The sequence below is a fragment of the Cucurbita pepo genome, chromosome LG01 (assembly GCF_002806865.2).
Source record: "Cucurbita pepo subsp. pepo cultivar mu-cu-16 chromosome LG01, ASM280686v2, whole genome shotgun sequence".
Lineage (NCBI taxonomy): Eukaryota > Viridiplantae > Streptophyta > Magnoliopsida > Cucurbitales > Cucurbitaceae > Cucurbita > Cucurbita pepo.
In genome coordinates this window covers 20,521,443-20,547,496 of record NC_036638.1, presented here as the reverse complement: position 1 = coordinate 20,547,496, position 26,054 = coordinate 20,521,443, and the positions used below count along the sequence as shown (strand labels likewise).

The window sequence follows — 26,054 nt, the reverse complement described above, 5'->3', positions numbered from 1 at the left end:
CGCAACTCTTAAATAGTTCTTCTTATGTGGCAGATAATATTAAATTTAGTATTAATAATTAGACGATAGAAATTAATTTTATAATTTAACCGTAAAAATAAAAAATTAAAAAAGTGAAAAGACAAAAGGGTACACAGTTTTGGATAAGAATGATGACGTACAGCTATGTGGGGGCGAAAACCGTGTGGCGGTATATCATGTTTTGTCGGGTAGTCAAGAAATCAACCTGTTTTTGGGCCGGCGGAGAAGACTCACTTTCCAAAACCTTGGGCCGGATTCCTTTATAGTGTCATTTCCGTAATATAACCAAACTCTGAGTGCTAATTCATTCCTTTAGTTTTATATATCTCTTCCCCAGCTCTGGATAAAACTTCATCTGCAACTCCTTGATTCGATTTCGCAAGCAGTAGCTATGGATGTGGTTGCTCGAAGAACCTCCTCGTCTTCCGTTTCGATGTTGAACCCTAATGCTCCCTTGTTCGTTCCCATGGCGTACAGGACGGTGGAGGATTTCTCTGACCAGTGGTGGAATTTGATCCAGTCCTCCCCGTGGTTTCGTGAGTACTGGCTTCAAGAACGCTTTCAAGATCCTCAAAACGATTTTTCATTTGCAGAGAATGAAGAAATTGTTCTTCCGGATCTCGAAAATATTTTCGACGACTTCGCTCGTCAACGTAAGTGTTGAAATCTAGCCACTGATTGAGTCGATTCGTTCCCTCTCTTGACAAATCTAACGAACTCGTTGTTTCTTTTGTTTTCTTCTTCAGAGGAAGAGGAAGAATTTGAATTCTCCAAGGATTTGGTGCCAATGGGGGCTTTCAAATGGCATAAGGCTCAGACTGGAGCCGAGGTTCCCAGGTATGCTCAAAAGTCTCCCAAGATCGTGAACGTGAAAGTGAGTCCGAGAACGATTCACCAGCCGAGATAGATTCATCGCGGAATTTCTAACTGATCGCAGTATGTTTCTTCAACAGAACTCAGGAACCAGTTTAAATTGTTGTTGATCTAGGTTTTCCATTTCGTTCATGTATAGAGTCTAGAACTTGATCGGTTAAGCATCAACTCTGATGATCTGTGTTTAGCTACTGTAAATCTGTACCATGTCTTACTTTTGAATAATGATATAATAAAATAGTTCCAAAATTCTCAACCAAGTAGCTCGATCATCAACTAAATCCAAGCTAACAAAATCGGAATTCAAAGAATTCATGTTCACCTGGAAACGCTGAGCCTTTGTTCTTGATTTTTAGATATTAGAAGAGTAGCATCTGCAAATATCTCTGTTGAGTAGCTCTAGCTCGTCCTTTTGGGATATGGCCATATCTGAATTCTGCCCCACACAAGGCACTTTCAGTGTCCATGCCCACTTTTGTCGTTAACATGGCCGACTGCCCTGCAATACTTTTTTTTTTTTATAGTGATTTTGTAGCACTTAAAATGTCCATTACTAATAATCTTTGATAAAAACAGACACTAAGCCTTGAGCTTATTGAAAATGATATCTATCGAATAAGATATCACGATATAACGTAAGCTTGTCGGATTATTTATGTTGGAAAAAGATCGGATGTACCTGGGCTGGATCAGTCATGGACAATATGGGCCAATGTAGGCCCATAAGATTATAATATTGGGCTCGGCCCATTAATTCGGCAGAATATTAAATAAATAAAATAAGCAAGTTGGATTTGATTAAATATTAAATAAATAAATAAAAACACTTGAAAATGACTCAATAAGATAATGGCGGACTGTTGATGCGACTCATTCAGAAGCTCCCAAATAATTTACACTAATTTTTTTTTTTCTTTTAATCAAAAGATAACATCCATTTTTCGTGTAATTTTCAATCACTACTTTTGAAAGAAGACTTTTAATGCTTTTTAAAAAAATATCTCACGAAAGTGCTTTGGTTACTTATCTCCATTTTCCTGAGAGGAGCTAAGCCTGAGAATATGTGCTTTACATTATCAAATATACTTGTCTCTCTCCACATCACATTTTATTATTATTTTAATATCTATTTGATTGATGCTCTAAAGTTGTATTTAATTTCCAAGTGGGCCCACCATTGATTTTGAATAAATGTTTTATTCACCCAATTAAGGTATACTTTTTTATTGCTGAAATATTGTTTATATGATGCTTTATCAAAATGACCTCAATCTTATACTTTTTTGCACCAATAATTATTTTTTAAAATTTCCCTTTTGGAGTATCTTTTTGTAACTATATTAATTATATAATTACGTAGAGATTAAGATAAGAAACAAAATCATGTCATTTAATTTGAATTATTTTCACTTTTGATCTTTTAATAATTAAATGTCACGCAAAAAGCTGTAGATCCTTGTATGAATTCCATTACTGTCTCCAACTCACATTAATATTATATTTTGCTGTAATTATATTATATGGTCAGTTCAACATTATGTTTTTTGCTTCTAATTATTTCATAAAATAAGTGGCCGTTAAACGTTTTTTTTTTTTTTTTTTTAAGGTGGTGTATGAATCAGCAGCAGCTTTTTTTATTCTATAATGCTTTTAGACCTTCCACGTGAAACGCATAACCCCTTCTACTGGGTTACTGGGTTATAAATTTCATTATAATTGTACTTTTCTCTTTTAATATAATAAATATGAAAATATGAATATAAATTTAATATTTACCAATAATGTATTTTATTTGTTATAGATTTTTAATACAACTTAAAACTAATTTTATTATTTTATATATAATTTTGAATAAACATATAGAACGTTGAAAAAATCGATTTGATTTTCATTTTTGAAAAAGAGATATTTTTTTATTAAAAGAAAAAAGGGGGAAAAATGAAGAACATGAAACCCACGAACACCCATAGATCAGAGATTCAGACATTCATAGGGCCCTACACAAATGGCAGATCTGATGAATCTTGACCGTCCGTTTTCTCTGATCAAACGTCCTATCTCCAGGTTCCACCAGTGGCTAAAGAAAAGCCGCGAGAATTTCCTGGATCTCAAATCACATCGGGCCGTACACGTGGCAAAAAGTATAATCTCTGCTTCCAGTAAGATGTTTTTCGAACTTATCCGAATATTCGGCATCTTCCCTATTTTTATTTTCTTCACGTTTCGTTTTTCGCCCCCAAATATTTGGATATATTCGCGATTTATCTCTAAAAATAAGTTAATACTGATTAGGTCCATAAGAGAGTTTTACGTCATGTTTCACACTGCGAAAGGAAAGCAGGAAGGGGAGGAAAAGGAAAATAAAAAAAGAATGAGGGGCTTTAAGGCAAATATTGGAACATGTCCTTATTATAAAGATTATAAATACGTCGGGAACTGACCAATGGGAAGTCATCTCCATGGTAATTACCCAACTCTACCACACACAATATCAAAACTCACGAAACCGCACAACGAAACAGAAACGCAAAACGACAAACCAAATCAACAAACACACACACACCAAGTTTCTTACATTTTTTTTTTTTTTTTNTTTAGTTATAAGAGAAAACGGCCGCACCGGATCAGAGAAACCGATTAAATGGCCAAGACGAGCCCAGGCACCGATTTCCCGACCTGATTGGAGAGGCTGCTTTCCCAAACAGAAGGGCAATGGTGCAGCGACGAGGCAGAGGAAATCTCCGACGCGACGGAGGACGACGGAGAGTCGGTTGAGTTACCGAGGCGAGTAACAGTAAGGGAGGTATTGAAATACTCGCGAACCTGAGTGATTATCCCATCAGTGATGGTCCAGGCGTGGATCCAGGAGATTGAACGGGTAGGATCGCAGCCTTCAACGAGGACGGTGGGACCAAAGGAAGTGATTGATTGAGGAACGAACTGAAAAGATTGGCCGTTGGATGAAGCTCCAGTGAGAAGGCGCATCAGAAATTGGTGGGAGGGAGGACCATGGAACCACCACTCGAGATCGGGAGCGAGGATTTGGTGAACAGTGTTCACGTTTCGAGAGGTTAAGGCCTCATATAGGGCGAGAACCACCCTTTGATTACTACAATCACTATTTTCCTCCAGAATTCCCTGAGAGTTAGCCAGTTCTTGCAGAAGTTAGCCTTAGCCTAAGCCTCGGACTCCAAATTTCACAAGTGTTTTCTTGTAATGAACAAGAAACGAAGGAAATTTTGAAGATGAAGAACCAGAGGAAACCTGGAGAGGCCCTTACCACGAGGCAGGGGGCTTTATAGGAACCAGCGTATCCGGACAAGCAATTGTCTGCGTCCTCATCCGTTTTTGAGGGATTCACACGTGGCCAATCAAAATGCACGACGAATATCATTTTGGGCTTTTACGTAATTTCAATCCATTTTCGGATGCAACGTGGCGACTTTCAATTGGTCGTCTGAATTTCTTTTATGGACCCGGATGCACGGAATTTGAGAGTCCAAAAAGGCTTGGAAATTGGTCAACCAAACTTCAGTTGACCAAAAACGAAACTAGCTTCATTTTTTATTTATTTTTTATTTTATGTCAAATTATATATATATATATATATTTTTTTAATAATCCGTTTGTTATATAGGAAATAAATATTAAAGATTTTGGGGAGTTATTTTGGCATATACTTAGAATATATATGGGTTATATAAAAAGGGAAATAGAATAAAAGTACATTGGTGTATTGGAATTGAATCATGGGAATACGCATAGATACTATAATGTCATGTCTAATGTATTGGAAGGGAATGAATAGGAGATTCCCTAGTTGCTATGCATATTATACCTTCCAAAATGGTATTGGAATACCCATCATGCATGCCACTTCTGTTGGAACAAAAAGTATCATATGTCGATCTAAACTTATTTTTAAGAAAGATTAGCACCGGTCACTAAATGTACAAAAGTGATGAAAGAGAAAAGAAACATTTCTTATAAAAGTGTGGAAATTTCTCCTTAATAGATGTATTTTAAAACTGTAAGGCTGACAACGATACACAATAGATGAGTTGTTACAAATGATAATATAGCTCGACACCGGGCAATGTGCCAGTAAGGACACTGGACCTCTAAAGGGGTGGATTGTGAGACCTCACATTGGTTGAAAAGAAGAACGAAACGTTCCTTATAAGGATGTGGAAACCTCTCCCTAGTAAATGTATTTTAAAACTATGAGGTTAATAACGACATGTAACAGACCAAAATATACAATATTTATTAGTAGTGGGCTTGAGCGGTTAACTAAATATATAAATAAAAACAATACTTTTTGTATATAAATAAAAACAATACTTTTTGTATATATATGTTAGTTATATTAGTTTAATTATTCAACCAAACATTTAAATCTACTTGAAAAAACACAATACTTTTGTATATAATGTGTTCCTAGCTTTATTAGTTCAATTATTTCACCAAACGCTTAAATCTACTTAAAAAAAAAACAACTTTGTCATCGACATGCTGTTAGGAATTAAATGTTCGTTAAAAAAACAACAAGAAGAATTTTAATTATTTGTTAAATCAATTATTTTGCTATTATTTTATTCACAATTTAAAATTCTTAACGACATAGTTCATAATTTAAACTTATGATAAAACATACCCGCAAGAAATGGGTTAACTTTATATCACCATCATCGATCTCGAAAATGGGTTAACTTTATATCACCATCATCGATCTCGAAAATCTCTCGACTCTCTTATATTTTCTTTCTTTTTTGGGACCAATAGAGCTTTCTATTGAGAAAGGACTTGCTATTTTTTAAAATCTAATAGAACAAAAAAAAAAAAAAAAAAAAAAAAAAAAAAAAAAAAAAAAAAAAAAAAAAANCTCATAAATATATATATTTAAATTTCATCACATTTTAATACTAAAATTTCAACATATTAATGAATAAGGTTGAAATGGAGATTCTGGACAATTCAGGGGTAAATTTGTAATTTTGAATTATGAAATTAAAATGGAAATTAAATAAATAAGCAATATATTAAACTCCCTTTTAGAAAAAAAAAAATTGTAAGGGTATTTAATTTTTTGAGTGTTTGTTGGTTGGATCTGCATTATTTTGTACAAAAGTAAAAGGATTAATTACGTGATAAAATAATGAAGAATCGATGGACCATTTCATAATTAAATAAAGCCAAATGAATTTTGTGTGAATATGAAACTATATAAAATAAAATAAAAAGACAAAAAATTGTGTGAATATGGAGGATTTGCTTGTTTGGTCTCCATCCGCGATATGGCGACATGCGGGATTGCTTACAGCCCATGTTGATCTGTCCCTGATTGGGCATCAACGGCGATTCTGGGCCACATGATCTTGATCACACGGTCAAAAATAAACCCAAAGATCAGCCAATGGTCCACATCCAAACGAAAGGGCTAGCTAAGGGCTGGTCCTGAGAAGGAGACGGAAATAGAGCCGAAGCCGGCCAGTAAGAAACAGTACAAGTTTGAAGGAACCAAATTAAAGGTTAGACCAAAACCTGTCCTGTTTTAATGGCCGAAGAAAAGGAGCAGTGGAAGTTTGAAGGGGGAAATGGTGGAAAATGAAGACAAAACAAATAATTGGGAAATGGAACCAAACATTGTGGGATGCGCATCTCCGACACTGTGGAGACCGTATCTTTAATAATTCGTAGTTCTTAATAGGATGAAGAAGACGGCAGGATTTGTGGTATGACCTGACAATGACTCGAACACGTGTTTGGACCAAATTTGAAAGAACATTGTTCAAACACGTTGATTTTTTCAACTTCAACAAAACTATGAAATCTTCCGTTATTACTTATAAGGGTGTGGAAACCTCTTCTAGCAGACACGTTTTAAAACCATGAAGTTGACGACGACACGTAACGGGTCAAAACGAACAATATCTACTATCGTTGGACTTGGACTATTACAAATGGTATTTAGAGTCGGATACCGGGCGGTGTGCTAGCGAAAACGTTGGGCCCCCAAAAGGCATGAATTGTAAGATCCGACATTCGTTGGATTGTGAGAACGAAACATGACTTATAAGGGTGTAGAGACCTCTTCCTAATAGCAACGGACTAAAGCGAAAATAATATCTAACCTAGACAGTTTCAATAATGGTGGAGTTAGAATGAGGAGGATTCAGCAAACGGGTGATGTTACGGCTTTAATAATGGCCACAGCACTGAATCCACCTCAATTGCAGACATTTCATGGGACAGCACGACCAATAATGGCGATGAAAATGACCCATCACCAACATTAGATATACTAATCTGTCAATGGAATACTGTAAACACCAACACAGATATTCAATACACACAGCAGTAACAGTGTTCATGACATGCTTTTTGAGAGAAAAGGGCACTGATGATACAAACTATTTACTGCACTAAGAGTGTAGCAAAGCAGCAGATATTGTGTGACAATGATTGCAGTGAACGAACATGAACAGTTCATAACAAAGATATTGTGTGATGGTTCTTTCTGATCTTTAAATTCAGTTTGAAGTTGATTCATTCATACAAAATCATCATAAATACACAAAAAACTATACATATTTCAATCCACATACCAAATGAGTTAAGTTGTTTCTCTCTGAAGCAAAGAAGGAGAAGGTGGCATCATAGTTTTACCTGCACCTTCCGCAAGAGGCCTTTCTGGACTATAATAGCCCCTTGAGTTAGACGGGTTCGAGATGTTTGCCACCGGAGAACCCGAATCGGGTTTGCTATCTTCACCGAGCACCTGACTACTCTCGTCGCGTTTTCTGTAGAACATCTCGTGTACTATATCATAAGAATTCCCAGTCCGCGCCTCCTGTGCTAGAGTACACCAACAACAGAAAAGCCATAGAGTGCAGTCAGCCACAGCGGACTTGCCAAAACAAAAGCTATATGCAGGCAAATTGTATCTCTTTCTCATCTGAATCCGCCAAAAACCGCCATAAAGTAAACCAAATACACAAAGAACAACCCCAGTAACGGCCATCACTGTCCTGACAGTTTCGTTATCAATATTTACAGCAGCTAAGAGAAAAATCCAGAAAGGAGCCATACAGAACAGAATGAATGTTGCAATATGGACATACATATTGCCAAATCCCAGTCTCTCCATATTCCATCCAAACACGCAAAAGCTACAGAAAAGGGAGAGGTATGCTAGAGATATGTCATCCCAAAAGTCAAGTATTCCACCACTCCACTCGGGATTGTTTTCGATAATTCTGTTCTCGTGCTCGTCTCTTGTAGCAAATGAATATATTTTCTCAAGTGATTTCGACTGAAGCTGCGATTCCTCGTCGATTTCAGAGTCGTAATCCTTCCCCAAGGGGCTAATTATGGAATAGACGCCTGCAATGGCCGGTGCAGCGATTGCAACCGATATGCATATTCCTACTCCTATGGCTGGACGTCGAGCCCTCCTGTAACCAAGATTCAGCCCACAAAGTGCATACTGAGCAAAACAGTTCACATTTAGGAGAATTATAACCACCAACATGTGCGCCCATTCATGAGGCTTGTAAGTCCCATCCTTGCAGTAAAGCTTTCTAAGTTTGGTAACATCTTCAGCTTTCCATCTAGATAAAAGTATGAGATGGTATATCCGTTTTGGATGTTGGTATAGACACATAAGGGTAAACAATGCATTAAGAATTTGATTGTTGACTTCGAACCAAACATCTCGTTCGGACTTTTTCGGCAATGCAGCGTTTAGCATCCCGGTCATGACCAAGAACAGAATTGCACCTGAAACAGCAACACCAATGATCCAAATGAAAAGAGCTATGTTCATCGGGTCTCTAATCCATGTTTTGCTCATGTTCATGAGTGAATCCCAATCAATCTTCTTAGAAAATACTCCACTTATACGTTCTCGAAAATGATGACCACTCGATGAAGAATGCACGGATCGTGAAACGTCGTCTTTCTCCTTAGCAATCTGCTGGAACCTAGCAGATGCTGAACCAAATTTGAAGAATCTTTTCCTCATAGGAGCTACCACATCAATGGAAATAGGGGATCTTCTTTGTGTGAGTTCATCATTCAATAGGGTTTTTTGAGATGTAACAAAGTGGAAAGCATTTTGAGCTTCTTCTCCTTCTTTGGAATTACATATTTCTATTTCCCCATTGCCATTTATATCGCTGGTGGCGGCCATTGCTGCAAAATCATTCGAATTCTTTCATTTAATATAAGAAATGCAGCAGCAGTTCACATATATGATATGAATCATCGTAACATTCTCAGGGAGAAAAAAAATCAATAATACTAAGAAGCTAATAATCGTTGGCGAATGAAATCTACAGTCCTCCTTCAAATCAAACCTAATCCAAAACTAAGAAACCAACGCCGTAAACAGAGTGATTGAGAAACCCAATTCACTAATTCCGATCACACAACACACAAGTTTACTTATAAAATATCAAATTCAGTACCTAAAAATTGAATGGGAGATTTACAAGTTGGAGCCGAAACAACTGACCTAAAAGTTGAAATCCAGCGGATTCCACGAGGATTTTCCCGGGAACAGATGAGTCTTCAATCGAGATTATCGCTTATCATCAGCAGAGCTCAACGAAACATTGAGGGTTGAAGCATTGGAAGGACCCAACTTCGATAAACTTATGAGTCAAAAGAGAGAGGGAAATGGTCAAAGCAGAGAGAGAGTTGAGGGATGGTGGGTGCGGGTGGAATTTGGGTTTGGCTCTGCAGCGAACGACGTCGTTACAAGCTAGGCATCCATTGACCCCGTTGCCTTTCAAAATGAGGCATCTGGCACTTGCAGCCAGCGAACAATTTGCCTTTTTCGTTTGTTTTTTCTTCCTGTGATACCCAATCGTTCAATTATTCAATTATTGATATATGTAGCCTATTGGTCACGCTTAGATATTGTGTGAGATCATACATTAATTAAAGAGAGAAACGAGCGCCAACAAAGACATTGAATCTCAAAATAGGAGGATTATGAAATCCCACAATAATTGGAGAGGGAAACGAAGTATTTTTTTTATAAAAATATGGAAACAATATCTAACCGACACGTTTTTAAAAACTTTGGAAAACAAAACACTTTCCTTTGGAAGATTACTTCCATAAAATAATAGATGCCGATCAAGTCAGAGTGTAACAGCTGCCTTTGCTTACCTGCATGCCTTCCTCTGCCCCACAGTTTGTAAATGCAAATAAAAATATCAGTTAAAAAAGAGAGAGTAACAACCAAATCATGTACTTTTCAATATAAATATCACACATACTAATAAAATATCTGTACCCCTTTCCTTCTCATGTCCTTGTCCAAAAGTTTGAAGAATCAAGTTTTCTTTGGGTCACAGTAAAGAGAGGCCTAGTAAATTTAACGGTCTCTCAAATTGGTGTTCAAGCAAAGTCGAAGGGAAACTAAAACACAGTTTCAAATAGTAAAACTCCACAAACTCATGCATGCAATCTGATTGAAACCCAAGGCAGGCAATGTTTTTGAATCTCAGACATAACAAATGTGGTGAAAATTTACATAAACACCTCGTCGTATATAGTTTAGAAATCAACAACCGTAACCCAACAAATCAATTTATAATAGGAGATTTAGGTTAGGTCATCCTCCTCAAGCTCCTTGGCTTTCAGCTTTTCCTTCACTCTCAACAGCAGAGTTGTCTTCCATGGGTCCTGGTAAGCCAATTTGAGCATATAAGTAAACATTCAAAACACAAAGTAGTAGTTTGTTTAGAATAACTTATGAAAAAAATACTTTTTGAACAAATTCTATATGGCTTGAACCAATTCTCCCAATGCCTCTTATTATTTATATGACCCTTTTTGACCAATAAGTCAATTCACGGTGATTATCAGGATCTCTCTAAACCATGTCTTTCAATCAAATTGGTTATCTTAGAGTTTTTAGTGCAACGTCACTTCAAAATTACAGAAAGAATTACCAGAGGGGTCATGCTATCGAACTCCTTAACAACGTCAGTAAACTTTGTAACATCTTCTTCATCAATGGCACCAGCAATATCCTGACAAATAAAGTACTTTTTCAGCTCAAGAGAGTACAATATTGAAAAGTTCAAAAGAAAAGAAAAGGAAAGAAACAGTGATAGGAGAATGCTGGATGCATATTCATATGTATATAAAATGTAAATAAGTATCTAAGCAAAATCTTGGCAATCTGAAGAGTCACACATCAAATGCAAGAATGGAATAAAAATCCAAGTGGAAACGTTAACGCAGCTGAACTTGCAATCAAACTAATGAAAAAGAGATAAGTAATAATTAATAATTAATCTGTCTCTGTCATGTATATCATGGTGCATACAGACAAGAATGAAGTAGTAAATAAAAACATCAACTGAAGATTGAAACAACTTACAGCTAAAAGTCGACATTCACGTGTGCCCGAAAAAGTTGGATCTAAATCCTGTAAAACAATATACAGAACATTTGAATAAGACAATAGCAATAAAGTACACGTATATCATCAAGATTCAAGGCTGAAAACTGAACCTGATATTCATCCAATGCTTTGGTGATGGCTACAATATCACCTTTGCAGAGTTGACATAAACCGGCATTAAGAAGATGTCCTTTGACTCCATATTTTAGCAAGTTACTTTTGAGTGAATGTCGTGCAATCTCTTCATATATTTTAATTGCCTTTTCGTACCTATAGAAAATTCAAAATTGATTATCTATTACCCTCCGACTAATAGATAGAAGCAACATCATGACCGCAGACAACTATTCGTGTGCACTACTTGAGTAATAGACACTCTGTTGTCATCTGGCTTCAATACAAGAGGTAGGAACAGAGGGTATTTGACAATGTCCTTTCTAAAAATAGGCATTGATATGGTACATTAATATTTTTTATTAAAAAAAATATTGATAAAATGAAAGGTACAAATACAAAAGGAGACCAAAGGAGTGGCAACAATGTCTCCTATTGATAAAATTACAATGTCCTATTTGCTCTTAATGACAATGTCTTTTCTCGTTGTTTTGTTAACATATATGGATAAGTATGCATGCCACTTAAGTTTGATGATGAGCGGGTTTCATGATTTAGATAACATCCAAAGCCAAAAATCTAAAGCCAAAAATCTACATCACATTTACACCAGTAAGACCACAATACACATGAATCCCTATGATTCATTCTCTAGCAATGTGAAGAGAGAGTACTAAAAATATAACTTTTTAGTTCTTCGTTCTAAAGTATGAAACCTTACATTGATAAATTGATAAAAGATAAATTTCCCACTGAAATACAGATATTATGGAGAAAAACACCAAGGATATTATGGATATAGTTTTCCTTGAACATGAGTGCAATCAACACGTATATATTCATGGCCACTTATATTATTGTCAAAAAGATGAAAACATTATTGAGAACTTAGCCAATCAATTACAACTCATGAGTAATATATTCGTGCTAGGAGAGGTGCACAGCAATACTATGAGTAGAAAGGCTTACTGTTCTAATTGAGCAGCAAATTGAGCCACTTTCTGCTTGCACTGGTTTGCAGATGTTGTTACTTCCTCATTTTGGAAAAGGTCAGCAGCTTTTTCAAAGTAACCAATAGCAAGTTCAATGTTCTGATCTGACTCATATAGTTCAGCAATTTCCTACATCATTAAAGATAATTACAACTCGAACAATCTATTACAGTTAATGAAGAAAAAGAAGCAAAAGAAAACAAATCTATACAAAGAAAGCCGAAGGCGTTGTTGAGTAATAATTTTACCAAACAATCCTGCCAAACTAAATAAGCATGTACCTTCAAATATCTTGCAGCCATACTGAGCCTTCCAATATCACAAAATAGATTTACTGCTTGCTCCATGCATGAAATGGCCTCTACAGTACGAAAAAAAAAAAAAAAAAAAAAAAAAAAAAAAAAAAAAAAAAAAAAAAAAAAAAANAAAAAAAAAAAAAAAAAAAAAAGCTTCAGCGGATTTCTATACATAATTTGATAAAGAGAAGTTCAATATAACAACATGCTGATGAATTATAACAGATGATTTAAACAAGTTAAGCTGAAACAGTAATATATCCGGATTTACATTATTGCAGATAGAAAATATGAGGAGAACATGAAGGCTCTTTCCTGAATCCTACTGAGTTGGCAACTTAGACTAACAAAGAGAATTATTATCAGTAAGAAAAATACAAATTTTAGAAGACAATGAATCATTTGTGAACAAGAATATTCTGTCAGAGAAAGGAAACTAAAAGGAAATCCACTAATAAACCTTTTGAAGGGCAGTGTTGGACTTACCCTTTATAGATGTTTTCTTATAGGCATTGGCAGCATCAACATAAGCTTGAGCAGCTTCGTGCTTACTTTCCACCTACAGAAAATTATTTTTGAAAAAAATGCCAGAGGAGGTTAGGACATGAGGTGTGGGCACTATCACATACTTGAAGTACTTACTTTCAGATGGCAACCTGCCAACTTTGTGTAGGTTGACCCAGCTTTATCCCCTAAAACACATCATGGGTATAGATTAAAACCATATACCAGGTATCATAGTGAGAAGAGGTATGGTAACTATGAATGACAAAAAAATCATTGGACTACATAAATACGAGACCGTAACTATCATGAGATTCTTTCGAACGTATAGGGCAAAGAGACTGATGTCACTAAAATAGAATTAGAAGGAATTGTACAGAGGAAAATTCAAATATATATTAAAATGAGTAATGTTTATCAACTAGTTCAAAACCCGAACGAGAAAACAAAAAAGATCTTTGATGGTTCAGCAGGCTTCTACATAGGAAAAATAAGAAATTCATGTCTTGTTTTGATAATCTCGTACAAAAGCAAAATGGAGAAGATAACTTAATCTGACTTGATTAATGAGGCCTCAAGGAGTATGAATATGCTACTGGGTCAACAGGAAAATCATTATAAAGATTAAGAAAAATCCAAAAACAGTCTCAGCATCCATATGGAGCTTTAAACCATCATATTAAGAACAATTTCCTTCACATTTTTTGCCCATATGGCCAATATATCTTCCAACCAAACCATTTAATTATAACTACGTCCTTCACATTCGATATATAGTTTCAGTTGTTGTGTCTGATTCCCAAACAGATCATCCAAAATTGGAATTTGATAGCTAACGCATCCAGACCTTTTTATTCAGTATTTAGTTATCATTTGTAGACAACCGATCACATTTTCTATCTGGATGGGCAGTTGCATCTACAAACCGACCAAAAACCAAATGCATATAATGTCACAAAAATATCTTAATCATCCATTAGATCGTAAGTCTTAACGCCCTTAGTTCAAACAACAGTACATACCATGCTATCAAGATCATCAAAGCAGATTCTAAATTCAGCAAAAATAATTGCGTAGGTCGAATTCCAATCAAGATAACCAGCAGACAGCTCTCTATTCAATCGACAATAAATTCCTTTTAACTCAAGCAACAGACAATAAAGTTCTGACCATGTTAATGCATTGAGGCATGAAAAATTGAATCAATCGCATTGTACAAAGATCTAAGGGACCAAAAAAGCAAGTACTAGCAGAGACCGATTGGGTGAATTACATGATTTAGCAAGCTTGTAAGAATTAGCAGCCTTATCGAAGAGATCAGCGGCATCTTCATACTTGGAACCGAACAATCCCCAGCCATTAAGCTTCTTCACCGCTTTCTTCTCGAATTCCTCACCCTTAGCAAGTTGATCGGCCATCTTTGAACAGCATCCAAGAGTTTGCTTTGAGCTTGAGAAATTTCACAGAGAATATGAACAGGAAGATAAATAATGGCGAAACTAGTACGGTCAACCGTTGGGTAAAGATTTTTCTTCGAGAGTAAGCTTTGTTTCGTCGACCTGGCTCAGCTTTGGCAGCGCCGTGCTGATTAAAATGCCGAAACTAGCGCGCCTCTAGGTTTACGATTAGTCGGCCTATCCGATTCTTTTCCAATAGCTTCAAACCGACATGTCGGTTAGTAAGTGGTGGAATGACCTCGTAATGAAATGGCGTCGTTTTAAAGATCGATTTTTCTGTACACCATTAAATCTTTATTAATTTTTATAGTTTCTCTAATATTCTAAATATTCTTTTAAAATAATATTTTAAAAAATCTAACAATTAAAAAAAATGCATTTGACCTTAGCAACAACAACCAAACGGATGAGGGTATCTCCTAGTAAGAAGTAAAGAGCCACAAATTCCAAGGCGGAACAGGAAGCAATGGCGGCAACGGCGCTACTTGCAGAGCTAAGGCTCCACGATAAACCATTATGAGTTTATCCAACTTTGCCGTTGCTGAACCTGCTCTTTCCTTCTCGAACGCGCCAATGTCCAGGCTAATCTCTCATTCCCCAAGCAATGTCTTCTTCTTCTTCTCCCAGAATTCGGATTTATTTTCGTAATGGCTACAAATTTTTGACAGATTAGGAATTTAGCGTTAACACCAACGCCTCCTGCGTGATTGTGTGGACGTAAGATTTCTGAAACAAGGCAAGACTGTTCATGCGTTTTTGTTAAAATCGAAATTTTAAAACCACGATTCTCTGGTTTTGCTTAATCATGTTGCTCACTCTCGCTCGAAATGCTCCGATATTGGTGCTGCATGCCACCTGTTTGATCAAATGTCCCAGAGAGACATCTTTTCTTGGATTGGCTAACAATGATTTTTTCCTCGATTGGTTTTGAGTAATTCTGTGAAATGCAGAGTCAGGGAGTTTTTCCAGATCAGTCTGCATATTCTTGTATCTTGGTTTGGAGACCATTATATTGGGCAAAATGGTTCATCCCAGATTATTATTAGAGGCTTTGCATCTCTTTCTTTTGTGTATACTGCTCTTCTTAATATGTATGCAAGGTTACAAGAGATTCAGGATTCATTCAAGGTGTTTAACACCATGACTGAAGTTAATGTAGTCTCGTGGAATGCCATGATCTCGGGGTTCACATTAAATGGTCTTTACTCAGAGGCATATGATCATTTTCTCAGAATGAAGGGAGAAGGAGTAACACCCGATGCACAATCGTTTATTGGCATTGCAAAAGCTATGGGTATGTTAGGAGCCGTGAGCAAGGCAAAAGAAGTTAGCCATTTTGCTTCAGAGTTAGGTGTGGACTCCAATACTCTTGTTGATATGCATTCTAAATGTAGATCTTTGCAAGAGGCAGATCCATCTTTGACCCTCATTTTACAAATTGTCGGGTTAACGTCCCGCGGAATGCAATGATTTTGGGTATTTATAGAGAGTGAGTGTAATGAAAAAACCTTGGAATTATTTGCCAAAATGTGTCAAAATGACATACACTCGGACCATTACACTTATTGTAGTGTATTTAATGCCATAGCTGAGTCGGGAAAGAAGGTTCATGCCCAGGCTATAAAATCAGGATTGGAAGTGAATCATATAAGTACCTGAAATGCAGTGGCTAATGCGTATGCTAAACGTGGATCGCTGGATGATGTAAGGAAGGTTTTTTTTCAGGGTGGAAGAAAGAGATTTAGTACCTTGGACCACCCTGGTGACTGCTTATTCTCAGTGTTCTGAATGGGACAAAGCAATAGAAATCTTCTCAAATATGAGAAGAGAAGGCTTTACACCCAATCAATTCTCATTTTCTAGCATGCTTGTTTCATGTGCCAGCCTTTGCTTACTCGAGTACGTCCACAAGAAGTCCATGGTATCCCCTGCAAGGTTGGCTTGGATATGAACAAAATGCATAGAAAGTGCTCTGATTGACATGTATGCCAAATGCGGCAGTCTGGCCGAGGCGAAAGAAGGTTTTCGATAGAATCTCTAACGCCGATACAGTTTCGTGGACTGCTATAATATTAGGTCGTGCTCAACACGATATTGTGGAAGGCACTCTTTGATTCTTTAGAAGGATGGAGCAGTTAGGTATGGAGCCCAATGCTGTTACTTTTTTGTGTGTTCTATTTGTATGTAGCCATGGAAGTCTGGTAGAGGAAGGCCTACAGTACTTCACGCTAATGAAGGAAACTTATGGTGGTACCAGAGATGGAGCATTATTCCTGTGTTGTTGATCTCTTAAGTCGCGTGGGACATCTAAACTATGCAATGGAGTTTGTAAGCACGATGCCCATAGAGCCCAATGAAATGGTTTGGCAGACCTTGTTGGGAACATGTAGGGTTCATGGTAATGCTGAATTGGGAGAACTTGCTTCTCAGGAGATGCTTTATTCTAGAGCAAAAAACTCAGCTACCTATGTTCTTTTATCCAACACCTACATCTAGTTGGGGAGTTTCAAAGATGACTTAGTGTAACAGCCCAAGCCCACCGCTAACAGAAATTGTCCTCTTTAGACTTTCCCTCAAAGTTTTTAAAAGACATCTGCTAGGGAGAGGTTTCCACACCCTTATAAACAATGTTTCTTTTATTCCACACTCTTATAAGCTAAGTTTTATGCAGGTGGCCAACAGCATCCAGAAAAAGATAAATTTATGCTAAGCTAGAAGAGTTTAGGTTGAAGGCCAATTCTTTGGAGGATGTACTAGATTTGAGTTATGGCTGTAAGATGTGGACCTCAGATAAGTTATACGGATACAGATGGTATCCCCCGTCCACTCGACCAAATTCATAGGGGGAAAAAAAAGCTTCAGCCAAAGAGATCAAATTAAACAGTGAAGGCAAAAGGGTGCTTAAGAACTAAATTTGGTGGCTAAATGATTAGGACTTACAGATATGATTCTCTGCATCATTCAACTCTTGCAGGTTCTGAAATATGTATGATGCTGTACTTCATTAGATAAGGAAGAATAACGATTCGGGTTATGGAAATGATAAAAAGCGCCACGGATCAATGCTCGGTTCTATGAAAATCTTTTACTTTTTGACAATATGATTGCTATGTTGGGTGAAGGTTATCAGAAGTTTGACCTCTTTCATAATAATGCATCGTTATGATGTGCTAATTTGGAATCATAAAGCCTTTCTGCTTATGATTTTACTGGGGTCTACTGAACTTTGTCATACTCGAAGCAGTAAAATTTATCGTTACGTTACATGAATAAGTTTGGTAAGATATTTCTCAAAATCATCAGCAGTGGAAATGAAGGCATTTCTCTTTTCTCTCTCCTTCTGATTTACTTTTGTTTTAACTCTCTAAATTTGTCTTTTATTTTCCCTTGGAAACATGGCCTAGTTGTTTTATTTCCTGAATTCTATTTATCATGCCAAGAAACTATTTACTGTTTCTCCCGTGAATTAGCTGAAATGAGTAATACTGTTTTAACTTATTGTTATTATTGTTACATTTTCCTTTTTACCATAAGAGGAATTTGATTGTTCTTGAATTATTGGTTTCAGCTGCAGTGAAGTGATAACTGAAATAAAACATTTTGGCATGATCTCTCATAACTCGTTACTATGCTTCTTCTTCCCCTCCAATAACCTCACTAGGCTTTGTAGGTGTCATAAGACTGGTCTATGTCACCCAGACCCCCCAGGCATATCAGTAAAACAAAACTACTGTTCAAAAACAGTATCGTCTTAGATAATGCATTTAGTGAGTCAATCCTTGTCTTTAGAAGCATCACAATTGAAACTTAAGCGATTCTACGCGAGATCCCACATCGGTTGGAGAGGAGAACAAAACATTCTTTATAAGGGTGTGGAAGCCTCTCCCTAGCAAACACGTTTTAAAAACCTTGAGGGAAAGCTCCAAAGGGAAAGTCTAAAGAGGACAATATTTGCTAGCGGTGGGCTTTGACTGTTACATTCTACCTGGCTTATATTTACTATTGACATATCATCTATGGTTCCATGATTCTGGGTCAAGGTTCGAGATTTAATGACCTGAAACTCTTGTTGTCTACCAGAGCTGACTTTGGAGCAAATGGAGAAGAATTTTTCTGAAGATTAATGCAAGAGGTGGAGTTTTGGACGCCTCGAGGTCGGAATTGAAGAGAGGAAGAGGAAATAGGGCTCCTTGTTTATGGGGTTGAAGAAGAAAAAAGGGGGAAAGTGAGTTGCATGGGGGAGGGGGAAAATTGTGTGCCATTCAGGGACTATCCAAAAACCAATAACGAGACACAACAGTTGAAAGGCTGTTTTATGAAATGTCTTGTGGGTATGGCCCTCGCAGTGTTTGCTTGCTTGCTTGTAGTGCCATTATCTGTGGTCCTTTTGCTGGATTTATATGCCTACTTCCTTAACATGTGAAGAAGATGGGACAACCGACTTCCAGTGCGCGCACATATATATACATATACATACATATATGTATCCATCTCCAAGCCTTGAAACCGCCCCCGTGACCTGAAATGTTCAAATCTTTCTGTCAACATCAGTGGGGCATCAACAATATGGTACGTCTCTAAACTCAATGCTATACATTTTTCATTTTGTTGCTGCTTATACAGATTTATTCACCTTAATTTTATGCTTCATTAAATATATAACTGAGGAAAAGAAAGAAGATGCTGGGTTTGAATATACAAAAACAAAACTTATATAGCTGTCTGTCATAAGCTTATATATACATATCCTGTCCCAGCATTACAAGCTGACGATAACAGAGTAGCTGGCTACAATTCTAAGACTGACGACCACTCTTTGAGAGCGACCCTTTTCAAATCTCTCCTTTCTGCTTCAAACCCACTTTTTCTTTTTTTCCACTTTCCATTTTCCTACATATTTATTCACATTCTCTCCTGATATTTATTGATGCATCTGGGTTTATATCATATGGTCATAAAGTATATATATATGATGTTATTGAACATACTGGCCCAACCAAAGCTTATATTATCCTTGTATACATTCTTACCTACCAAAAATACTCCTTCTTCGGCCACAAGTGAACAAGAGAGCCACTTATCAGAAAACTTTTTACTTTTATTAAGTTTTGTTTCCATTGTACATTTGCATGTGAATGTACTTTACCCAAGTGCAACTCACGTGACCTTTTGTAGCAAGTCACAAGAATCCTATACCTTTCCTCCACAAAACGGATAATATTATGTTTATATACAGAAATTAGAAAATAGAGTCGAAACTATTAGGTGAAACGAGTACAGATTGATTTTACATTCTAACCTTCTAGATTAGTTAATAATAGACTCTTTAAATCTATTTCTTAAGTTAGATGAAGAATATGTCACGGGAAATGTTTCCGATTTAAGTACCTATAGTTTTAGGGTATGGTTGGGTTTTGAAATGCAAAGTTTATATATAATGAAGCTAATTAATAGACATAATTGAGCAATTCAATTATCCGAGTGGTTTTGGAGCTAGATGACAATTTCTTAAGTTTAGTTTATTGAATATTAGGCATCATATGATATATAATAAAAAGGGAGTAAGATATATGTGGATAACATTGAAAGAAAAGGAAGAGTAAGGTGAGAGACAAATATGTAATAATCGGTAAGGGAGGTTTGGAAGTATGTGTGCGTTGGACATGGGTGTGTGCATTATTGTGTAGAGGGAATTATGGGAGGGAGGGTTTGTTTGGTTTGCTTGGTTTTAGAACACTGTAGGAGAAGCTAAGAAAGGAAGCCATGTGAAGGATCAAATCAAATAATTTTTTTTTTTTTTTTTAATTTGGCTTCACTTTTATTATTATTAAACTAATATTAATTTTAGATTTTGATAACTTAAAAATAAATTTGGGGGAATTAAATTTTGAAAAAAATGAAGGAAAATAAAGGAAAGGGAAGGGACAAGTGTAGGAGCAGGGTTCGTGTGTAGTGTGTATTGTATTGTTGTAATGATTAAGGGGCACACATGTGAATAGGGAGTGGGTACCTTATTTGTCTCTCACCAATCCAAACAATTCTCCCAACCAATATTCATCAATATTTCTATAAGTTTTTATATAATGCAATCTTTTCATTCGCTTCTCGTGATGTTACATTTCTTTTTTATACACTATGTTTTTGTATACATATATACACCTCTAATTAGAAGTATATGCATGTATTAATGTATGTGATCAAAATATATATATGACTATAAAATACCTATAACAGTCTAAGCCTACCACTAGTAGATATTGTTTGTTTTGGCCTGTTATGTATCTTCGTCAGCCTCACAGTTTTACAATATGTCTACTGGGGAGAGGTTTCCACACTTTTATAAGAAATGCTTAGTTCCCCTTTCCAATCGACGTGGGATCTTACAATCCACTTCCCTTGGGGGCCAGTATCATTGCTGGTACACTGCCTGATGATTGACTCTGATACTATTTGTAACAACCCAAGCCCACCACTAGTAGATATTGTCCGTTTTAGTCCATTACGCATCGTCGTCAACCTCACGATTTTAAACACGTCTATTATAGACAGGATTTAGTCTTGCTTCGATTAGTGCCTTGGATTGTGAGATCCCACATCGGTTGGAGAGGGGAATGAACATTTTCTTATAAGGGTGTAGAAACTTCTTCTCAGTAGACGTGTTATAAAACCGTGAGACTGACGGCGATATGTAACAGGCCAAAGTGAATATCTGCTAGGGGTGGGTTCAGGCTGTTACAAATAGTCTCAGAACAAGTCACTAGATATAGCAAGGCACTGATTAAAGTAGGACTAGACTCTCTTTATAGTAGACGCGTTTTAAAATAATGAGGTTGACAACGATACATAACAGGTTAAAATAGACAATATCTACTAGCGGTGGAGTTGAGCTGTTACAAAATGTGGTTTCGTTGGTGTCTTAACTTATACATAAGAGGGAGGGGGTTAATTGCAATTTCCAAGAAGATGGAAATAATGTTATGTTCACAAGTGAATGCATAAGAAGTTGGAATAGGCAAGTATGTGTATGAAGGGAATGCAGAGGGGCACGTGCGGTGGAGAGAGAGAAAAAAAGGAAGGGGAAGGGTGAGGGGGAAAAAAGATGTACCCCGTGAGGAGTGTTTGGAGGCATTCAAAACTCACAACTAAACATGCTTTGGTTGCTTCCTTGGCCTTCACTTCTTTCGATGCCCATTTTTCACTCCCATCCGCAACCTTCACGAGCCCCTTTCTTTATTTTCCATTTCTGCCCCCATAATCTTCTCTCTCTTCCCAAATACATTAGGGTTGATTAGTGTTTTAACAAAGATTAAGCTGGGATTAGTTTTGAATGTACAAACTGTAAAGCTAGTACACTTGTTATTATTAAAGATGGTGTTTAAGTTTAAAATGAAAATGGCGTAGAGAAGGGTAGTTTAGTAAGTGGAACAGTTGGCAGAATGGTATTTTATTATTTGGTTGTAAAGGAGAAGGCGATGCAGTCATGTGGGAAGCTAGCATACAGAAGATCATATAGATTTAAGGCCTCTTCATGCCCTTATAAGACACACCCTCGAGAGCTTTTCCCTGAGGGAAAAAACCCCCAAAAAATAGCAAAAAGAAGAAGAAAAAGAAGCCTGAAAAAGATATAAAGAGAGAGAGACAGAAACAAAAGGGTTGAATCCATGGTGTCTAGAGAGCACAAGAAGGCCGCTTTGCATGAAAAGCTTCAATTACTTCGTTCTATTACCAACTCTCATGCTGTAATCTCCTTCTCCCATATCTCAATCTCTGTTCTTCTGTTCATCTGTTCATCTCTTTTTCTTTTCATATCAAATCTGGGAATTCAAAGAAAGCTTGGCTTTGTGTGTTCTGTGGCAGCTAAACAAGGGCTCGATTATAGTGGATGCATCAAAATACATCGAGGAGCTAAAGCAGAAAGTAGAAAGATTGAATCAAGATATAGCAACAGTTCAAAATTCAATCCACCCAAATCATCCCATGGTATTAATACAATTTTCCAATCTGGGGTTTCTTGTTAATACAAAATTAAAAAAACTTACCCATAATTTTGTTGGTATGTGTTATAGCAGGTCACAGTGGAAGCCCTCGTAAAGGGATTTTCTATAAATGTATTCTCAGAAAAGAGCTGTCAAGGCCTCCTTGTCTCAATATTAGAAGCCTTCGAAGAGCTGGGGCTCAATGTTCTTGAAGCTAGGGTTTCCTGTACTGATACTTTCCAATTACAAGCTTTTGCAGAAGTAAGATTTTCCAAACCCTCATCTTTCTATATATATATATAACTCTTTCATGCATAATTGAATTGTTTTTGTTTAATGGGGGTGTTGGTGTTTTTGTAGATTGAGGAACAAGGAGAGGAAGCCATGGATGCTCAAGCTGTGAAAGAAGCTGTAGTTGAAGCTATAAAGAGCTGGAGCCAAAACGGTGAACAAGATTAAAAAAAAACATCCTTAATTTCTCCAACTTTTTCCGAACCGCGGCGTTTTTTTTTTTTTATTTATTGTTCTTAACTTCTTTGTGTTTGTAATGTGTAAAAATTAATCAATGGAAAAACCGATTGATTAAGGTTCTGGAAAATAAAGGAAAATAAAGTGAATGGCAACCATTGCAGCAACAAGGAATATTATCGATATCAATCGGATAAACTATTTTTTTTTTTTTATTTGCTTGTAATTTATTATCCGAGTTCGTAAGTTTTACCACAAGAATAATGCGCATAGGTTTTCGAATATCATGAAAGGTGTCACTTTTGGAGGCGAAGTACGAAGAGGGTGAGGGAGAAAGTTTAAAGTACCTTAAAAAAAGGAACATTTTTTTTGGTTCTGTGGGTTGTAAATGATGAGGAATTTTTCATCATTGCAAAATTCATATCATTTCAGCAAAGTACGTAGAACAAAGGTAAATAAAAAAAAAAAAAATTAGAGAAAAATATGTAATTTATTAAAAATCAAAGGTTTTTAATTCTTTTGGTTGATTTCCAACATTATGGGTATAATTTTACTGTTGATATATTTTAGTTCTTGAAGGATGTTGGTCGAAGAAGAACAATAGTTTTTTTTTTTTTTTTTTTTTTTAAAGAAGAACAATGGAAAATTAACAAAAAATTAATATAAAAAAACAAAAAATAAAACATTTCACGTGAAAAGAGTATATTTGACGACAAATTTTCATTTTGGTTGCCATCTTTAAAATTCTCTCTCTCTTTCACTCTCATTACAGATCCCTGTTTTTTTCCATCCTATATCATATGCTCTGTGCCAAACGCCAGCCTCATCAACATACAAACAAACAAAATTATTCTCCATAATTATATCCTCTCTTTTCCCTTCACAATTTTCATTTCTTTTTCATTCTTTCTCAATAATGTGACTCGACGTATTACTAGAGGTCTTGAAGAGAGAGACGAACGAGTGTCAGCAAGAACGCTGGCTTCAAAAGGAATGGATTGTGAGATCCCATATTAGTTGGAGAGTGTGAAAATCCCTCCCTAATTGTGTAGTCATTAGATATAAACACTCTATATATATATATATATCTACAATAAAATAATAGTGTCTACTTCGAACCTAAACGGATATAATCAATAAATAAATATTTTATGATATAAAAAAAATATTAGGAGTAATTATTTAAGGGTTGAAAATATGCAACATACGCATATGATGGTGAGTTCATTTCCCGGAAACATGGAATATATTTGAAATTAATATATAAATTAATAGGATTTTGTAGTAGTAGAGGATCCCATATTGAAAAGGACAGCGTGGAAAATAATTAAATTATAAACCTTCTTAGCTAACCCTATTACCCCCTACCACAATGCCATTAGAAGCTACCACTTTGGTTAAATAATTTAAATACTGGTCGGTGCAATTATATTTATATTTATATTTATATATATATTTCCCATCTTTAATTTACCTACTCACTATCAAATATCTATACAATAACATAATTTTCAAAATTAGATTTAAACTAAAAAATATATATATTATTATATTTTAGGAGAAATTGAATTGGACGAATCTTATTTATTTAAGGGATAATCGAATACACGTTTTTTTAAATATTATCAACAATAATTAATTAAATTGAATCTTATCTTTACTTATTATTTAAGTTTTTATATTTTTTTATATTTTGAGATGACTTTAATAAATTATGTTGACGAGAGATTTATTAATTGGATTCATTATTGTTTGATTCAACTAATATTCACTAGACAACTCACTAAAATTTCATATGGTCCCATAACTAATCTATTAATAAATCTTGGAAGGTCTAAGGATTTCAAATGTTAATGAATCTTTCAAGATCACTTTGTAATAAAATTATTACAAGATTTCATATGGTCCCATGACCGACCTATTAATAAATTTTGGAAGGTCATTTAAGATTTAAAATTTTACAAAATTTTAACTTTGGTCTTTTAACTAACCTATTAAAAATTGGAGGTTACTTTGAAACTAACTTATTATAAAATTTTAAATTTAATTATGAGAAAGATGCGACAGATATTTATATTGGATCAACGTATCACACGTGACTTCTCATTAATTATACAAAAATTAAGAGCGTTTTTGGCAATGGTCCCAACGAATAATTGTCTGAAAACACGTTAAACTCTCGAGAAATTTAACTTTTTGCCCGTGAAGTTCGGTTTGTGTTATATTCGAGTCTAGTCAAGTTCATAAAAGTATTTATATTAATTTTCCTCTAATTTTTTCAGACTTTTTAATTATTAAACTTATATATGTATGTATATATATGTGTATATATATATATATATGTGTATATATATATATATATGTATGTATTTATAGGTATGTGTATATATATATGCATATCCTTCTCTTCTCTCTCCTTCTATCTTCTTCCTTCCTTCGAGCAACCGTAATTTTTCTCTCCAAAATTTCTTCTTCTCTCTCTCCTTTGACTACTTTTTAGAGCTTTGTTTTCTCTCTCTTAAGCGCCACCTTCTCTCTCCTTCTTCTTCCTTAAACACCGACCGGCAGCCATGTCATCATCTTTTTCTCTTAGAAGAACACGACTCTCTACATGAGTATGATATCGTTCACTTTAAGCATAAGCTCTCGTGACTTTTCTGAAAGTCTCATTCCAGTAGGGAGAATATTATTTGATTATAAAGTCATGACTATTTCTTAAATGAGCCGGCAGCCACCTCTTCCGACAGACTTCCAACAGTACTCCACCAGCCACGTCATGATCTTCATCAACCTTGCGCCGTTAAGATTCATAATTCCTTTCATTTTGTTTAGTTTCTTCCTATGGGAGGCTGTCGGGGACAAACATTCCAATATAATATAATGTTTCGTCATCAAGTAGCTTCTCAAGCTCCCTTTCAGCTCCGATG

General features: G+C 35.8%; 4 protein-coding genes and 2 pseudogenes across 5 annotated transcripts; 3 read left to right on the top strand and 3 right to left on the bottom strand.

The window, feature by feature from the left end:
* Positions 1 to 329: 329 nt before the first annotated feature.
* LOC111798539 lies at positions 330 to 1,154 on the top strand (annotated as a pseudogene).
* Positions 1,155 to 3,483: 2,329 nt separating this feature from the next.
* Positions 3,484 to 4,185, bottom strand: LOC111810692 (wound-induced protein 1-like). The gene has a single exon (XM_023697480.1). It carries the CDS (start codon positions 3,877 to 3,879, stop codon positions 3,532 to 3,534), a length of 348 nt encoding a protein of 115 aa, XP_023553248.1. The 5' UTR covers positions 3,880 to 4,185; the 3' UTR covers positions 3,484 to 3,531.
* A 3,158-nt stretch (positions 4,186 to 7,343) lies between these two features.
* On the bottom strand, positions 7,344 to 9,693 carry LOC111780463. The gene is made up of 2 exons (XM_023660887.1): positions 9,413 to 9,693; positions 7,344 to 9,090 (listed from the first exon to the last, which is right to left on the bottom strand). Exon 2 carries the CDS (start codon positions 9,086 to 9,088, stop codon positions 7,511 to 7,513), a length of 1,578 nt encoding a protein of 525 aa, XP_023516655.1. The 5' UTR covers positions 9,089 to 9,090; positions 9,413 to 9,693; the 3' UTR covers positions 7,344 to 7,510.
* A 651-nt stretch (positions 9,694 to 10,344) lies between these two features.
* Positions 10,345 to 14,811, bottom strand: LOC111779447 (alpha-soluble NSF attachment protein 2-like). The gene is made up of 9 exons (XM_023659593.1): positions 14,500 to 14,811; positions 13,365 to 13,414; positions 13,209 to 13,281; positions 12,708 to 12,787; positions 12,404 to 12,555; positions 11,431 to 11,590; positions 11,297 to 11,344; positions 10,863 to 10,943; positions 10,345 to 10,593 (listed from the first exon to the last, which is right to left on the bottom strand). Exons 1-9 carry the CDS (start codon positions 14,642 to 14,644, stop codon positions 10,513 to 10,515), a joined length of 870 nt encoding a protein of 289 aa, XP_023515361.1. The 5' UTR covers positions 14,645 to 14,811; the 3' UTR covers positions 10,345 to 10,512.
* Positions 14,812 to 15,373: 562 nt separating this feature from the next.
* Positions 15,374 to 17,209, top strand: LOC111804573 (annotated as a pseudogene).
* Positions 17,210 to 22,109: 4,900 nt separating this feature from the next.
* On the top strand, positions 22,110 to 23,298 carry LOC111790608. 2 transcript variants are annotated; one of them, XM_023671590.1, is made up of 4 exons: positions 22,110 to 22,422; positions 22,541 to 22,663; positions 22,753 to 22,920; positions 23,020 to 23,298. In XM_023671590.1, the coding sequence occupies exons 1-4, from the start codon at positions 22,345 to 22,347 to the stop codon at positions 23,116 to 23,118; spliced, it is 468 nt and encodes a 155-aa protein (XP_023527358.1). In that variant the 5' UTR covers positions 22,110 to 22,344; the 3' UTR covers positions 23,119 to 23,298. The 2 variants fall into 2 exon arrangements, with proteins under 2 accessions (XP_023527358.1, XP_023527349.1); XM_023671581.1 differs by having other exon boundaries at positions 22,129 to 22,422; positions 22,750 to 22,920.
* The last annotated feature ends 2,756 nt before the right edge of the window (positions 23,299 to 26,054 follow it).

What these genes read in the sequence shown, in the direction of transcription:
- LOC111780463 (XM_023660887.1), bottom strand. Translation starts at nt 9,088, where the DNA reads ATGGCCGCCACCAGCGATATAAATGGCAATGGGGAAATAGAAATATGT.
- LOC111810692 (XM_023697480.1), bottom strand. Translation starts at nt 3,879, where the DNA reads ATGCGCCTTCTCACTGGAGCTTCATCCAACGGCCAATCTTTTCAGTTC.
- LOC111779447 (XM_023659593.1), bottom strand. Translation starts at nt 14,644, where the DNA reads ATGGCCGATCAACTTGCTAAGGGTGAGGAATTCGAGAAGAAAGCGGTG. An exon ending in TGGCTGCAAGATATTTGAAG is followed by an intron (nt 12,556 to 12,707) that starts GTACATGCTTAT and finishes TTAATGATGTAG; the next exon opens with GAAATTGCTGAACTATATGA. An exon ending in TCGATAGCATGACCCCTCTG is followed by an intron (nt 10,594 to 10,862) that starts GTAATTCTTTCT and finishes TTGGCTTACCAG; the next exon opens with GACCCATGGAAGACAACTCT.
- LOC111790608 (XM_023671581.1), top strand. Translation starts at nt 22,345, where the DNA reads ATGGTGTCTAGAGAGCACAAGAAGGCCGCTTTGCATGAAAAGCTTCAA. An exon ending in CTATTACCAACTCTCATGCT is followed by an intron (nt 22,423 to 22,540) that starts GTAATCTCCTTC and finishes GTTCTGTGGCAG; the next exon opens with CTAAACAAGGGCTCGATTAT. An exon ending in AATTACAAGCTTTTGCAGAA is followed by an intron (nt 22,921 to 23,019) that starts GTAAGATTTTCC and finishes GTGTTTTTGTAG; the next exon opens with ATTGAGGAACAAGGAGAGGA.